The sequence below is a fragment of the Salvia miltiorrhiza genome, chromosome 5 (assembly GCF_028751815.1).
Source record: "Salvia miltiorrhiza cultivar Shanhuang (shh) chromosome 5, IMPLAD_Smil_shh, whole genome shotgun sequence".
NCBI lineage: Eukaryota > Viridiplantae > Streptophyta > Magnoliopsida > Lamiales > Lamiaceae > Salvia > Salvia miltiorrhiza.
The window spans coordinates 15,250,228-15,267,341 of record NC_080391.1 but is presented as its reverse complement, the minus strand read 5'-3'; the positions used below and the strand labels follow the sequence as shown (position 1 = coordinate 15,267,341).

The window sequence follows — 17,114 nt, the reverse complement described above, 5'->3', positions numbered from 1 at the left end:
AGAAAATTTATTGTTCCTCAAGCCTCATTTTCTGTGTCTAGATAAAATAGTACTCACTTATCATCTTAATTATATAGGCTTTTTTTTATGTTCTAAATATATAAGCTTGTTTTAACAAAAGGTAATGTTTTTCACTCATTTACTAATATATTCCTATTTTATGTTTTGATATTGACTATAATTTTAATTCATCAAAATAATAAATATGGGCACATGTATTTTCATTTTTAATGATTTTTCTTAATCATTTTGTAAATTCTAATAGACCTAGACAGAAGGAGTATATATAATTAATTATTGTTGGTAACTATAGGAACTAATTAAATTAAAAGATATAGCTTAAACTGCGGCTTATAAACATTAATTACTATTAATTCATGTATGTGTGCCTAATTTACTCATAATAAGAAAATGTGGCAAAAGCATATAATGGAAATAACTGGACGTGAAAAGGCAGAGAATTTTATGCACAGAAAGAGAGGGGGGGGGGGATAAGGGGGGAAATATGAAAAAGACAAATAACAGATAACAAAATTATGAAAAAGTTAATTCTAGAAAATATGAAAAAGTATATAGGGATGAACATGGATAAATACCATAAATTATAAAGTGAAATTTTGTGGCCTTTATAAAAAGGACTAAGAATGTAATGTTTGCATTAATTCTTTTCCATAATTAGAAAAAGAAGCACAAAATGAGAATGTGTATACTCTAAGGTGTGTTTGGTTTAAGGTATAAGGGAAAGATAAGCTATATTTATCACCTTATACTTTATTTGCTTTGATGTATAAAAAAAATTAAGGCAGGTCGTATAATTTTTCGGGCAGCCCCTTATCCATTGAAAAAGGGATAATTTTATACGTAAGAGAGGATGATATAATTTTATACCACCTTATAAGGAGTAGATAAATATATTATCCTTCAAATCATATAAGATATAACAAATGTAGTCCCCATTGTAAGGGGGTGTTTACTTTGGTGGATAAGCCTTGATTGATAAAAATAGTAAGGTTAATCCCTTATTTATTTTCATGAATTGCAACTTATTTGGGATATCCCAAGGTCCTTGATTATTTTTATCCTCCAAGCTAGTTTTGCTTGATTCTTATCCCATCAAAACGGTGTGGGATTGGAGTAATCCTACTCTTGAGGATAAAAATACTCAATCATCCATTTTATCAATCATGCAAAGTAAACGTCCCCTAAATGATAAGTTTATACTTCATTATATTATCCCTCCATTTAGAAGGATAAAAAGCAAACACATTTTAAGGGAACATTTATTTGCATGATTGATAAAATGGATGATTGAGTATTTTTATCTTCAAGAGTAGGATTACTTTAATCCCACCCTTTTGATGGGATAAGAATGATCAAGCAAAACTAGCTTAAATGATAAAAATAATCAAGGGCTTAAAATTTCAATCCAACAAAATAAACAAAGGATTAACTTTATTATTTTTATCTATCAAGGTTAATCCTTCTAAGTAAACGTCTCCTAAGGAGAAGTTAATTTTGATTATGGCATGTTAACTTTTTCGGACTTTAATTAAATTACTTCGGTATAAATCATACGTATTACTTATATATTTTTGTTCATTTTATATCCTAAAGCTAATGATGTGTGTGTATGAAATTAATTTGACAGATTAGACTGATTAGGTATCATAATTAAGGCGTAGTTGGATAATCAGAAAATATTATACTAAACCAGCACGAGCGAGATATGAAAATGATTGCATATCTTATTAGGATGATCAATCAATATTAACGAACATTTTTAATTAATTTATTATGTATGATAATATGATTAAATTTTGGTGATTTGAATTCCTCTCTATTCCATATACTTTTTCGACATAGTAATGTAAGTTGGCCATCATTATATTCATTTAAGCTGGCCTCAATTTGAATACTTGTCAATATTGATTCGGCCATGAAACATAAAGTTAGCTTGACAAATATGTTAAGTTGGGATGTAATTCACTTAAGACTAAAATTAGTTAAAGCAAAACGAAGATACTCATGTTATTAAGAAATCATTATATATATTCTGGAGAAAAGCAATAACCTTTCATATATACAAAAATAGATTAAAAACATTTCAGTTTTTTTACCATAATAAATAAATGCACACATGTAAATATTGGTCTTTTGAATATTCTACACATTGGATAAAAATATACGGGAATTTGATTCTTATATATTTTTATTCCACCAACATGCATTTAATTAGACGAGTGAAACTTTTTCATAAACTTGAGATCTACCTGGCAGGTTGAGGTAGGTATATCTACTTGACAAGATTATTTTGGTACACGTACATCACCAACCTCAAAATGTTCCCATTTTCTTTCAAGAATGATGCCATTTTCGATCCCGATCATAGTTTTGGTCCAAATGAAAATCGATTCACTAAAGTATTTAATTTAATTAAAAGGCATAATTTTTTTTTATAATTTTTATTTTTTAACTAATAATCATATTTTTTTCTCTGAAATTAATTGTAGAAGGGTTATTATGTAAAAATGTTTAAGCACTAAATAGAATATTATTAATTTGTTATTTTCTTCTTATTCATATTTACTAACACACGACCGATATAGTTTTATTTTTTTTTAATTCACATGCGCATATATGTATATAGAGATTGGATCAAATAAAAATTTATGTTAACGTACGAACTACAAATATTTTGCACTTAATCTATAAAATATTTCCATCTGACCTATAACGTATATATTTTGCATGCACCTTTGTGGGAGCACAATTACATGACAATTTATTATCACAAAAGTGCAGTTCATTTATACATTAAAACGCAGTTACTCTATATATAAATTAAGTGCAATATTTTTAATTTTTATGTTAAATTAATGATTTTGTACTGGAATTCAACCATATATATATATATATATATATATATATATATATATTAGGAAGAGATTTAAAAATGAGAACGAACAATCATTCTCCGTTTTTATATCCTAAAGATATACGACGGATGCATCATTTTAATGAATGAATACGACAACTGAGTTCATATTCTAAAAGAAACGGAGTTGTTATTTTTTCTAATGCTAATTTGACAATAAATTCATTAAATTTTTAAAATAATGCATTACTCTAACATTTTTATGATTAACAACCTCTACATAAATATATACTTATTTAAGAATCAAAATTAAAAAGACACTTTCATTTGATGGTGACACCACTTTCATCAATTTATCTTTATAAGTTACGCGTTACAATATTTAGCACTTACCTTTTCCCACGGAATCAGAATTTGACACATATAAAGGCGAGAAACTGGTATCAACACTCTGAAACTTTTTTGACGAAACCAACTTCAGATATACTACTCAAAAGAAATATTATTTTTATTAAAAAAAATCTCGTTAGAATTACTTTGTGCCAATTATTAATGATGTTATCGGAAAAAAATAGTTTCTTTTTGGTTTAAAAAGAATATAATTATTGTGGGACATCCGCAAACCCAAAGAATATAGTAACATATATAAGTACATATGTAACATTTGTCTTGAGAGACATATATATTTATTTTGCTTGAAATTCTGCATTTGTAGTTGTAACAAGTGGATGAATGTAGCAATTTTGGAATTCTTTTTTCTTTGCATTATTGTGTGTAAATTAATAGGTGGGCTAGGGCATCTCAATTGTGGACGAGTGTTATGACTGTTTAGAGCAATTATAGTAGTCCATGCATCTTTTTTGGTCTTTTTATGCTTGTCCACGTAAAAGGATTTAAGAAAAATTACATCTTGCTCCCTTGTTTCCGTGATAATGTCAGTTTCTTACTTTACTTTTCACTTTTCCAAATTGCACCTAACGTCCTAAATTTGGTATATGATAGGTCATTTTGTATATATATAATATGCTCACCGTTACAGAAATTGAAAGTAATAATCAAATCTATATAATATATAAAAGAGGAGTTTTCTCCCTCCATTTTTTCTCTCTCTTCTCCCATCAATATTTTTCTTTTTTTTATAATTTTAATTCTTGTCTAAACATTGTCAAATTTAATTTATAAAAAAAAATATTAAATGTACATCTTAGATTTAAGTTTGCCAGAAGATCTTTAATATGGTATAAAAATTATAAAATATAAATTTAAAACAAATAGGTTATTAAAATTTTAAAATATTTTATTTTCTTTCTCTTTGTTCAAATTCTACAATAATAATGTGTAATATTAATTTTCATTTTCAAATAATTTAATAACTATAATTATCATTACACTTTATACGTAATTGAACCGTACGTTTTTAAATTCAGAATTTTATTGAGTAATTAGTATTTTTTTAAAACCATATTTTGCATTTATTATATTGTCTCTGTTTAATATTTATATTTATTTATTAAACATATCATTTAGTTTCGATTTCGCCGTGCATCGCACGGATGGTTGTACTAGTGAATTAATTAACTTACACAATACACTAGCATAGTCATTATGTCCTATTTGGTAACATTATTTTAAATACACGTACCCAATAATTATTTTATTTGATATATAATTAATATCTTGATGAGGTACATGAACTCAGTAAAAGAATTAGAGTATGATCAAAATTCACATTTGCAATTTCTTTAGAGCTATGTACAAACACACACACACTCTCTCTCTCACCCACACACACACAAAAAGCCCTACAAATGACTCAAACTTGGATATATTGATTAAAGGTGAAACGTCTTATCAATTAAGTTGCGCTTCGTTGTTGTGAAGAATTATAAAGTGTATTTGTTAAAACCTCAAATAATTGGAGAAAGAATGGGGCAACATAACACTTAATCATTCCAATTATGTAAGCTAGTTGTAAAGGGGAGGAGAATGATTGTTAATTAACGGACCTTATTATGCAGAACTTATTCAAAAAATCCAGCTCAAACACATGTCTGTCTCCAGCAATATATGAGCCTCGACGAAAAAGCAATCGAATATTAGATTTCCTAGCTAGCTATTACATTTTTTTGTCTTATACATCTGTTCATGTTTGATTTTCATTGATGCACGCAACGTATAACTACAAATGCACATTAATGTTACGATTAATTTAATTAATAAAATATATAAGTTCTGTATAACTACTGCCTCAAAAACATGTGCATGATTTTTGAAAATTACGATGCGTGGGCAGATAAAATGTGATGTTATTCGTGTGATAAATGAAATTGAAATCTAAGCCGCGGATTAGATTAATCTTTAGTTGTGGGTCTACAAAGAGATCGATTTTCATATGAAGCACGTCCTATATATCACAGTAGACATGTGACGTGTATGATGAGACTTTAGTAATAAATAGAAAAGGTGAAAAAGGCATTTGCTGGCTATAGTCTTAATTAATGAAGTTTACGAATGCAATCCATTTCCCCTTTAATTAATTACTTTATATATACCGCAATCCCCCATTTCACTTCCATTTCCAGTCTCACGAAATGATGCAAGAAAATAGTAGCATCCATTTAGGAGTGTCACCAACCAATCTGGCCGATGCCAATGTCAGCCCCTGTCCCGAGGGCGAGGATCAGGCGCCTCAGCCCGTCCGATTCTCGGTGCATCCTGTCACTCTTAAGGTACGTAATTAATGAAACCTACATCGATCAAATTTTATTATAAAAACTAATACAAATGTTGAGCAGTTCGAAGACGTGTGGTATTCGATAGAGATAGAGAGCAGGCAAGGGGGGATGAGCCGAACCATAGTGAGCGGCGTGAGCGGCACGGCCCGCCCCGGGGAGCTGCTGGCCATGCTCGGCCCCTCGGGCAGCGGCAAGACCACCCTCCTCACGGCCCTCGGCGGGAGGCTGCCCGGGAAGATAACGGGCAGCATCACCTACAACGGCCAGGCGTTGTCCAGCGGCATGAAGCGCCGGACAGGCTTCGTGGCGCAGGACGACGCCCTCTACCCGCACCTCACCGTGCTGGAGACGCTCACCTATGCGGCCCTGCTGAAGCTGCCGAGCTCGCTCACGCGGAGGGAGAAGGCGGAGCAGGCGGAGATGGTGGCGGCGGAGCTGGGCCTCACCAGGTGCGGGAATAGTATAATCGGGGGGCCCTTGCTGCGGGGGATATCGGGCGGGGAGAGGAAGAGGGTCAGCATTGGGCAGGAGATGCTGGTAAACCCTAGCTTGTTGCTGCTGGACGAGCCCACGTCGGGCCTCGACTCCACCACGGCGCACCGGATCGTCGCCACGCTGCGCTGCCTCGCGCGTGGCGGGAGGACCGTCGTCACCACCATACACCAGCCGTCCACCAGGCTCTTCAGGATGTTCCATAAGCTGGTGGTGCTGTCGGAGGGGAGCCCCATTTACAGCGGCGCCGCCGCTCCAGCCATGGATTATTTTGCTTCCATTGGATATGAGCCCGGCTTTAATTTCGTCAATCCTGCTGATTTTCTCTTGGACCTTGCTAATGGTAACTTACTTTTATTTTTTCTTTTAATCTTATTAATTTCTACTTAATTACTACGTTTATATAGTAAGTACGTGTTTTTTTTTTGGACCAAATATAGTAAGTACGTGTTATTGTACGTATATTGCTAGCTATTCGATTTTGCATGACGTAATTGTTGACCTTATTAATCCCAAGGTTGTCCATCCGACTAGTTATATGATAGTATTTCAATGTGAATAATTAATACACACAACTATTATTACATGCATTATTCGATCCATGTATATTAGTATATAAGTATTTGTTTCTGACCTTAAAAGGTTAAGATTTACGTGTGATATTCTTGGTTGGACTCAAGAGAATAATTAAACTTTAATTTGATTCTATGTATAGTTTCGAAATGCTTGATTTGACATGATATATATTCTCCAATATCATGCCATGTCACTTTTGTGGGCTAATTAGTGCTATACATTATTTTGTTTAATCGTAGGGGAAAAGCTAGTCTGTTGCTTCCACGGCCACACCCACCTCCAAAAACCACTATAAGAATGACAAAGATAATTATATATAGATGAAGCCATTGTGAAATCATTCATTTTTTTTCCACGACGCATAAATTTACATTATCCAGGCTAGCTATACAATAATACAACTTTTACTTTTTGGCCAACTAAAAAATATTTGTTTGATTTAATTATACAAGTCCCATCCCTGTACATGTGTGAACTTTTTGACCATACAAAAGTTTCAATTTCATAATTGCCAGGACTCCACTTTACAATGGCCCCATTACAAGAGTAATTACAAATGAATCTAATCAGTAATTATCATTAAACAAATACTAATAATTTGCATTAATCCACTTTCAATTATATCGATGCAGGTGTCACTCCAGATCCAAGACATGAAGATGATGATGAAAATCACGGAAAGCAAGAACACCACCTCGATGATCTTCAGTCAACCAAACAATTCCTCATTTACTCATATAAAAAGAATTTGCAACCTCTTCTCAAAGAAGAAATTCGTCAACAAGATCAACACAATTCCAGAAAATCATCATTATCATCATCAAGATGTAAGTAAATAAATTAAAATTAAGCATATAGTAACATGTTGTGTAATATATGTAAATATATACATATATATTGTGTGTGAATTTTGTGATGTAGGTTCAGACAATCAGTGGACCAATAATTGGTGGTTGCAGTTTAAGGTTTTGCTAAGCAGAGGACTGAAAGAAAGAAAGCATGAATCATATTCCGGTTTAAGAATGTTCCAAGTCATATCTGTTTCAATCATATCTGGACTTCTATGGTGGCACTCCGACGCCAATCACATTCAAGATCAGGTAACTAACTAAATTAACTACCAACTAATGTATATATACATTAATTCTTGTAACTAATAAATTAAGCTTGTTTGGATAAACAGGTGGGATTGCTATTTTTCTTCTCAATTTTCTGGGGTTTCTTCCCTTTGTTCAACGCGATATTCGTGTTCCCGCTAGAGAGGCCGATCATCGTGAGAGAGCGATCCTCAGGCATGTACCGCCTCTCGTCTTACTACATTGCGAGAATGGTTGGTGATCTACCAATGGAGCTAGTTCTCCCCACCATATTTGTGACTATAACATATTGGATGGGTGGCCTAAAACCCTCCCTCTTAACTTTTGCCCTAACCCTAGCCGTCGTCCTTCTCAACGTGCTCGTGGCCCAGAGCCTCGGGCTAGCCCTAGGCGCGGTGTTGATGGATGTCAAGCAAGCCACCACACTCTCCTCGGTGCTGATGCTCGTGTTTTTATTGGTTAGTGGATACTACATTCAGCACATACCAATGTTTATCGACTGGCTGAGGTACATCTCCTTCTCCCAGTACTGCTACAGGCTCCTAGTCGGAGTGCAGTACTCGGAGAACGAGGTCTATGAGTGCGGATTCGGGTCGGGATCGTGCAGGGCTTATGATTTTCCCGCCATAAAATACCTTCACATCCATAACATGGCGCTTGATGTGGCTGCTTTGGTCCTCATGCTGGTGGGGTACAGGGTTTTGACTTATGTAGCTTTGAGGTTGGGACACCAACGCTAGCTAGTACTAGAGATCTCTCAACAAATGTATCTAAGTTTATTACTAATTACTTTTATTCAGGGATATAACTTCATTAATTGTTAATTTGTCACATGTTTTTTGTTCAATTGAAATTCAAAACAACTTCTAAATATACTTTGTATATATGTACGTATGATGTGCAATAATTTTGGGGATTTCCCAGTAATATATTGGGTCTTAGAGCATTGATTTAAGGTTTTTATGATTAGTTCAAGATTTCAACTCTACAAAAAATTAGTAAAATATTGTTGGCAGACTTTCCAATTAAAATGGGTCCCTATTGTGGGCCTTTCCTGCTTTCGTAATATTGTAGGCCCGAACTGAAGAGCCAGAAATGGGCTTGGTCTTATAAAAATGAATACACTAGATTAATTATCAAATTAATTTTCAGAAACATTACTCCGAATGAGCATATATCCATGGCGTTAAGTTATGGTTATGTATAAATTCTATTTTCCGCACAAAAAAATTAAAATAAAATAAACACGTTGACGAAAGACGAATAGGAATATGAAATTAATTTCAGTGTGAATAATAAGTCCGAAATCCTTTGTGTTTATAAGTATAAATTTATTGAGTAGAATCGAACAGTAGAACAGAAGAAACAAGTTGAGACTATATTCTTGATCATCAACTTGCAAGAAATTTATTTTGATATTTGTAGTTGGATTAATTAAGAATGTAGGAATTAATAAGGTGATTATTCTGTGAGCTAGCAGACTCAATCTTGATCATCCACTTCATGGAAAGGAAGCGGCACTGACTTCACCGCTCTAAATTTGCCTGCATTATTCAGATGCTCATTCTCTAATCTGCATTCAACAAAACACAATCATTTTAATTAAAATATGTAATAACCTTGATATCAACATACAACAGAATCTTGATATATTTACGTGTACGTACCTGTAAAAATTCCATTGCCCTCTTCTTACAACCTCAAGGGCTGCTAAAAACAGCATGGTTACTCTGTAGTCTACTCTCCCAAAATTGTAATGAAACACCGATTGCAGCCATGCTAGCCGCAAAACGAGGTTCAATCCCTGCGCGAATATTTTGTCAATTATAAATCATTACTTTTTTCTTTTGTGTGTTGTTAATGTTGTGAAGAAAAGGCAAATACCATTGAGATATAGTAAATGAACTTTTTCCTAAGCATGAGTTCATCTCTCAGCCATGGATTCTTGGAGTTCATCTGAAGCAGGCCCCAGTCCTTGACAAAATCCCAATACAGTTGGTAGAGTGTTGCACCACTCGACACCACCACAACGAGGCAGAGCCACCCTGCGCTCTTCTCCTTCTCGTACGCCACTTTGGCTCCCGCAGCCAGCATTGCAGACACATATTTGCCTAGGTTCACTAGGTGGCTTGTGTGCCCCTCATCAAACCATCTTCTTGCACACTGTTTTCCAAAAGAAAAAGAGAATTTAGCGCGTTTTTGGTGAAATTTTTGTTGAGTTTTAGGAGCAAGATTGATTAGGCCTAGACCTGCATGGCTCTCCAGTAATATGGTAGGAATGAAACTGCGTAGGCGAGGTCCCTGTAGTAGGTGGTTCTCATGCAGTATTGGTAGTCTTGAGTTTTATAGCTCCCGGTTATGTAGTAGCACGCGATGTTTTCCAAATCTCTGAGCATCGGCACCTAAGAAAATGAACGGATAGTGCCACGTTAGTTCGTGTATTGGAAGAGGTGTAAATGTGTCCTAATGTATATGCACAATTTTTTTACCTGGCTGCAGAGTTGATCTGCCATGTAAAAGTCCAGCATTAGAACCTTGTAGAGAGGCGATAGCACGATGTTTCTTATTACAGAAAGGAAACAGTAGCGGCTCGACTTGTACATTATGTTCAAGGGGCAGACTAGAACTAAGATGAATGTCTGCAGCAGATGAAATGATTTCTGTAATTAGTACTAAAAATGGATATTTTTTGTTATGATTTTTCGGTGGTGATTTATCTCCAAGTTACCAGAAGCAGAAGGCCGGGAATGGCTTGAACTTGAGCATATGAGTAGCCTTTAGCTACAAGGGAGAGATGAAGAAACAAGACACCTATTACAGCAGCCATTGCTGTGGTGCAGATCAAGAACACGTCGTTGTGCTTCAATTCTTTTGTCTGCGACAGTTCAAAGATGAAGCTGTAGTTTATACGTGATTTTCTCCACATGACTATGTTGCATCCGTAGAGGAAGAAATGAAGGAACAAGAGGCTAAATATGCTGCAAAAAAATTGACTTGAAAGTTGAGATATCTATCTGAGTTGAGTTCATATTGAATCAAAATTAGTGATTTTTCCATCACTTGCCTAAGGACTGGATAGACAGTTTCCATGTACATAGCATCGGATTTAGGTCGATACATCCCAGTGATATGTGCCATGATAGTGTATCCCACAAAAAGCGCGATAAAACAACCAGTGAAAAGCCCTGGTTTTGACAGGAACAGGCAAAAGATCAGTCATAATTTGACAGATTACACATATAGATCATCTTATTTTAGATTTTAACATTTGTATTATTTTACAAGATTTAGGAACAGAGAGAAGGCAACATAAATTATATAAAGTTCCAACATTTTTAGTCATTGAATCAATAATGGCTTCAAATGACCTTTCTTTATTGTCCACTGCCAAAGAGTGGACCCTATAAATATGATCTTTTTTCATTAAGATTTAATGTCTGATTCATGGTCATGAGTTTGTCTAATAGTCACAATTTTATGTGTCAATATCTTTTAATTCTGCAGCGAAAACGGCTGAAACTTAAAGATCTCCACTACAAAAAAAAAGTACTTTTATAAACATTATCTTGCATTTCTTCATCTTTTCAACTTTCTTGTTGCTTCTCCATTAGCTATAGATTATTGCTAGAAACTCACCAATGAAAAATGTGATAGAATGCGACTCTTCTTTTTTCCGAGTCGGTTTAAGGTATTTCATGGCCTTTCTTTTATCATCCTCAGCAAAATGCTTCACAAAAAGCTCCTCTACTTCATCTGCTAGCTTTAAAACCTGTCATATTAGTGAAGCTTAGTTTAGATTTCAGACAGAATTTGACTGTAGTGTGAGACAAGAATATCTCAGACAACATGAAATGGGAATCTAGGCAATTGCTAATGCACACACACACAAAAAGGGCCCTCAACAAACTTATCACCACTTAGTACTGTCCAACATTATCAACTCCACATCCAATAATCATCTTCCAATTAAAAAAAATTATTCTTCATGTTCACCCGATATTTTACCAGATATTGCAACTTTTCGATTGGAGATTTACCTTGTCTGAGCTGTTAAAATAAGAGCTCTCAACCACTCTTAGGTAAATTGGAAGAACTTGTTTATTTGTCACCTGAAAACACATAGCAAAAGTGGTGTTGGCCATACTGATGAAACGAAGGAAATAATGCTCGTCCCCTGAGCTCAAGATTACTTACTTTGTCGAATTTCTTTAAAATCTTTACAAAAGCAAGCATGTTCAAATTCCTGAAATAACACAAACAAGATATGCTTTTAACAATTTATTTATTTTAAATAATCTGAGAGCGGAAACAGATTTTAAGTAATATCAAAGATGAATGTACCTATAGGTTTTGAGGTATCCTAATCCTTTATAGAGCTCAATGAAAGCTCCCCTAATCATTTTTTCTGCATGATGCAACTTTTTTTTGTTAATGTGCAACTTATTTCCCTCAACACCACATTTCTTGGAGGACTGATTTACCAAATCATCCCAGAGCAGGTACGAGATAGCTGAGAATGTGCGTGTTGGATTTGTTAGAGGGATGTGGATTCTTAGATTCTTTCCGCGGCAGCCAACCGTTCTGTCTGAAAAAGACCTCATTTTCCTGTCCTCGTTCTTCAGTTTGCATGGCTTCCCTACTTCACCTGTTCTCGGAGAGTCCGAGAATTCAGCTGCCAGTTTGTCTACTTCATCAATTGAGTTCTCCATCCCTTGCTCTGAGACCTCTTCATCTTCAGCCAAACAGAACAAAGCAGCAATGTCATTTTATTTAGAAAAAAATCAAGAATGTGGGAAAAAGAGTTATCTGATTATTATTATTATTACCACATGATATGGTGCCTGAGACTGAATCATCCTCCTTTGATTCCTGTGCAGATGAAGGGCCTTTACTGCGCTTTTGTTCTAGCGTGGTTTTGAGTTCAATGAGAATCTCCATTTGATTCCTTAAAGAATCACCCCTCTCAAGAAACTCCTTTTCCTTTGTCCTAAAAAATTGGTTCACTTTGTTAAGCTGATGATCCAAACATGCAAAGAACTCCACTGCAGCATCAGTATCAGCAAACTGTTGGAGCAGCTCTGTTTCATACATGTCACCTTTGCTATTCGATGCTGCAAGCCTCCGGTGAACCTGAAAATTGAGACGCGGCCAAACACACATGTTTCACATTCAATGCAGTGAAATTGCAAGAAATATAGATTTTTTTTATTTTTTTTGACTGAAATGGAGGCAGGGAAGTACTTGAATGACCCCATGATCCCTCTGCTTATGCTCAAGAAATGCGTATTTTCTCAAAGATGAGATGATTGTGTGGGGAAATGAGGTGTTGGATTGCTTGCTATTTGTGTCAAGATTGTTGAGGAAATGGATTTTCTTGATGTCCTTCTTCAGCTTGCAGTAATCAACAAAGGCCTCTTTCCATTCAGGAACTAACTGCCCTTCAAACTGCTTGGAAAACTTCACCATCTCTCACCTTACTTACTGCTTAAAATTGAGACAAAAATAAATAGCCTAATCTTGTCACTCCTGAGCACCCTCTGTGAGCACCTAAAATCATGTTATTTATGGAGAGAGAAGGGAATTTTTGATTGATGCAGCACACACATGCTCGACAGCACATTCTGTTATATCCTTTGCATCTTTATCCTATGCTCATTCCACTAGCAAAAAATTTTTGCAGCAGCAGACTTGCCAAACTAGAGCTTCTTTTTTTTTTTTTTTTTTTTTTTCAGATAACCTTCTACATGAAAGCCTTAATGCAGAGGTTTGAATTTAAACTTGTCCCTTGTGATAATGGGAATTTACTATGATGTCCTTGTGGATGTGCATTGGGCTGCATGGAATGGAGGGCAAACTTGGGATTTGCCACAAATAGTTGGATTGTGTTAATATAGTCAAGAATTCCTTGTTTTGGAATGAAAGATTATTGGTATATCATTTTGTAATCACACAAAGGCTGTATCTAATTAGACCAGCCTGAATTCCACTAATTTGAAGATAACAAAAAATAAAAGGGATTAGCTATACAATAATCTCCTTTTCTCCCACTTTCACTGAGGAAAAAGGTTTTCCTTTGTTATGCAAGAAAAGAATAGTATGACAATGCATTATTGTCCAAAATAAAACACTAAAGACAGTTATACATAGTATAGTGCATTCTTAGAGCCAAATATTTATGCTCAAATATAGAATAAGATAATTATTAATCGTCTCTCACTAATTAACCAAAACGATCAATGTCAACTAAGGGCAAAATATTTGAAGAACCTCCCGTGCATTAGTCTAGTCGGTGGAACGAGTGAGTGAGTTCCTAACTATATTAGCATAAGTTAAGAATATTATTTGTGACAGATGCTATTAATTAATACAAGTAGTTATATTCCTCTATTATGTCGTATAATACTCCCGCCTTTTCCACTAACATTCCACTATAATTTAAAGAAGTGACGCGGGTCTTAAGAAATGTTAGTTGAGAGTTATTGTGAGTGAAAAATGAGTTTCACTTTATAAAGTGTTACGAGAGTAATGAGTTAATTGAGAAAAAGTAGTGGTGGGTCATAGTAATTTTTTGTGAATAAATATGAAAATGAAGGATAAAAGATAAGGACATAGTGGATAGTGTATAAAAATAAGATTGTTTATATTTTTGTGAGATATTTAAAGTAAGTAAATTGTTTATATTTTTGTGAGACGATATTTTTATAAGCCGGAAAGAGTATAATTTAAAGAAGAAAAAAGGAAAATAAATACCAGTATAGAATTATTTGGGAGTGGATTTGAATTTTGATATCTTGTCTCTGAAACCATTTCTTCTCTCTCTTGAGAGGGATTGCAATTGTTGGAATTGTGTTAAAAATGAAAGTGGGGATTTTTGTCCCACATTGGTTTTGCTATCAAAGTAGGTGGAGACCTTTAGGCTATTTAAGGAGTTCCAAGGTCTTTGATACAATTGCACCAATCACTACCTTTAGTCTTGTGATTACTTCTAGTTTGAAATTCCTTGCTCTTTGTTTTAGAGGGGTGAGAGGTTTTCAAAGGCTTGTAAGAGTGTAGTGGTTGTGAGTCGAGAGGGTGAGAAATACTGTGTGATTGTAGAAATTTATCATATAGTAATTTTTCAGTGTGTCGTGGTTTTTCTCCGGATTTGGAGTTTCCACGTTAAATTCTTGTGTTGTTAAATTGTGTCCTTTTTTTATTCTTATTTCTTGCTTCTACCAAGTTTGGATGGGGAACTGATTTCCCAACAATTGGTATCAGAGCCTGGCTGAGGTCTCTTGATATTCCAAGTATGCTCTGTGGTTGCAGCATTGTCTGATCTTCCACATCAGAAAGGATTTCTTGAGAAAGATCCGGGCGGGGTGTCTCTTGCGAGACGGCTGTTCATTTTGGTGGAGAAGCGGTACGTCAAGTCAACTTCAAGTCCAAATGAAGTTCGACGTGGAGAAATTCGATGGAATAATAAATTTTGGCTTGTGGCAAGTGCAAGTCAAGGATGTGCTGATACAATCTGGGTTACACAAGGCCCTGAAAGGAAGTCCGGGTGCAGTCAAAAAGCCCGGTGCAGATGATGACGCAAACAACAAGTCCGGTATGAGTGATGAAGATTGGGAGGATCTGGATCTGAAGGCGGCAAGCACAATTCGTCTCTGCTTGGCCAAGAATGTACTTGCAAATGTACATGGGATTTCGAGTGCGAAGGAGCTTTGGGAAAAGCTGGAAGCTCTGTACCAAGCACAAGGCATCTCGAATCGGTTGTATTTGAAGGAACAATTTCATACCTTACGGATGGATGAAGGTGTGAAGATTTCAGATCACTTGAGTATTCTCAATGGCATTATCTCTGAACTGGAGAGTATTGGAGCGAAAATTGAAGATGAGGATAAGGCGTTGAGACTCATCTTGTCTCTTCCACGTTCCTATGAACACATGAAGCCAATATTAGTTTATGGGAAGGAAACTCTGGTCTTTGCTGAAGTCACGGGCAAACTTCTTTTGGAAGAAAGAAGGCTGATGAGTGAAGGACGTCCTTCATCGGAAAATTCAGTAATGGTGGCCTTTAGCAGAGGGAGGAAGAAAGACTCCAAGGGCGTTGTTTGTTGGAGGTGCGGAAAACCCGGCCATACGAAGCGAAACTGTCCAGGTGGAGCTCGTCAAGGTGGAGCGGATTCGGCAGAAAGCTCCGAACAAGCAGCTAACATTGTGTTTGATGATGTCCTTTGAGGACATGAATATCCTTATGGCATGTCCAATGGCCATGATAGAGGATGTGACGATGTTAGTTGGACCACATGTGCATGTTTTTTTTTTGGCATGGATGCAGGTGTGTGGTGAAAAGTATGTCGATGGCTGATGACTTCTAGGAGGGCCAAAAGCTAGAAGGTTGCACCAAAAATTTCAGCAAGGTTTTTTTTTTCGACATGTGCCGAAGTAAAATTCTTAGAATGGTTTATTCTAAGTGTTCTACTCATTTGGTGGAATAGGTTTATTCTCTTTTGAGGATGATGGTTCTTTGTGATAAGAATCATAATTGTCGGTGAAGACAATGGCGTTTTTTCTTTCATTTTTAACAAGGTGGAGATTGTTGGAATTGTGTTAAAAATGAAAGTGGGGATTTTTGTCCCACATTGGTTTTGCTATCAAAGTAGGTGGAGACCTTTAGGCTATTTAAGGAGTTCCAAGGTCTTTGATACAATTGCACCAATCACTACCTTTAGTCTTGTGATTACTTCTAGTTTGAAATTCCTTGCTCTTTGTTTTAGAGGGGTGAGAGGTTTTCAAAGGCTTGTAAGAGTGTAGTGGTTGTGAGTCGAGAGGGTGAGAAATACTGTGTGATTGTAGAAATTTATCATATAGTAATTTTTCAGTGTGTCGTGGTTTTTCTCCGGATTTGGAGTTTCCACGTTAAATTCTTGTGTTGTTAAATTGTGTCCTTTTTTTATTCTTATTTCTTGCTTCTACCAAGTTTGGATGGGGAACTGATTTCCCAACAGCAATAACAATTAATGATGTTACAGACGTGGAGAATTGAAAGCGCCATTTCTGCAGAGCTGACTCAAAGATACGCGCGAGCAACTTGTTTTCTTGTTTCGTTTCATCACACGTGTCACTAGACATGCGCATACTTATTCTTATTATTATTATTATTATTATTTTGACAGAACTTATTCTTATTATTATTACTCATTCAGTATCAATAATCTCGTCTCAAAAAAATAAGACACACAAATTATGAAAATATAAATCAAGTAAAAGACAGATAAAATAAATGAAGAAAGAAATAGAGAAAATAGTGAAAAAATAAGAGATAGATAAAATAACGAAGAAAGACATAAAGAGAGT

At 35.3% G+C, this 17,114-nt stretch overlaps 2 protein-coding genes across 2 annotated transcripts; one reads left to right on the top strand and one right to left on the bottom strand.

Annotated features, from left to right (window-relative positions):
• Positions 1-5,192: 5,192 nt before the first annotated feature.
• Positions 5,193-8,646, top strand: LOC130986311 (ABC transporter G family member 21). The gene is made up of 5 exons (XM_057909688.1): positions 5,193-5,604; positions 5,671-6,445; positions 7,311-7,505; positions 7,600-7,778; positions 7,862-8,646. The coding sequence occupies exons 1-5, from the start codon at positions 5,467-5,469 to the stop codon at positions 8,513-8,515; spliced, it is 1,941 nt and encodes a 646-aa protein (XP_057765671.1). The 5' UTR covers positions 5,193-5,466; the 3' UTR covers positions 8,516-8,646.
• Positions 8,647-9,030: 384 nt separating this feature from the next.
• On the bottom strand, positions 9,031-13,602 carry LOC130986310 (phosphate transporter PHO1 homolog 1-like). The gene is made up of 13 exons (XM_057909686.1): positions 13,017-13,602; positions 12,602-12,905; positions 12,117-12,507; positions 11,970-12,018; positions 11,813-11,884; positions 11,412-11,544; positions 10,840-10,960; positions 10,504-10,753; positions 10,265-10,414; positions 10,025-10,177; positions 9,660-9,938; positions 9,443-9,579; positions 9,031-9,348 (listed from the first exon to the last, which is right to left on the bottom strand). Exons 1-13 carry the CDS (start codon positions 13,239-13,241, stop codon positions 9,258-9,260), a joined length of 2,355 nt encoding a protein of 784 aa, XP_057765669.1. The 5' UTR covers positions 13,242-13,602; the 3' UTR covers positions 9,031-9,257.
• Between the last annotated feature and the right edge of the window lie 3,512 nt (positions 13,603-17,114).

What these genes read in the sequence shown, in the direction of transcription:
- LOC130986311 (XM_057909688.1), top strand. Translation starts at nt 5,467, where the DNA reads ATGATGCAAGAAAATAGTAGCATCCATTTAGGAGTGTCACCAACCAAT. An exon ending in TCTCTTGGACCTTGCTAATG is followed by an intron (nt 6,446 to 7,310) that starts GTAACTTACTTT and finishes ATATCGATGCAG; the next exon opens with GTGTCACTCCAGATCCAAGA. An exon ending in ATCATTATCATCATCAAGAT is followed by an intron (nt 7,506 to 7,599) that starts GTAAGTAAATAA and finishes TTTGTGATGTAG; the next exon opens with GTTCAGACAATCAGTGGACC.
- LOC130986310 (XM_057909686.1), bottom strand. Translation starts at nt 13,241, where the DNA reads ATGGTGAAGTTTTCCAAGCAGTTTGAAGGGCAGTTAGTTCCTGAATGG. An exon ending in GGGATCATGGGGTCATTCAA is followed by an intron (nt 12,906 to 13,016) that starts GTACTTCCCTGC and finishes CTCAATTTTCAG; the next exon opens with GTTCACCGGAGGCTTGCAGC. An exon ending in GGGCAATGGAATTTTTACAG is followed by an intron (nt 9,349 to 9,442) that starts GTACGTACACGT and finishes TGTTGAATGCAG; the next exon opens with ATTAGAGAATGAGCATCTGA.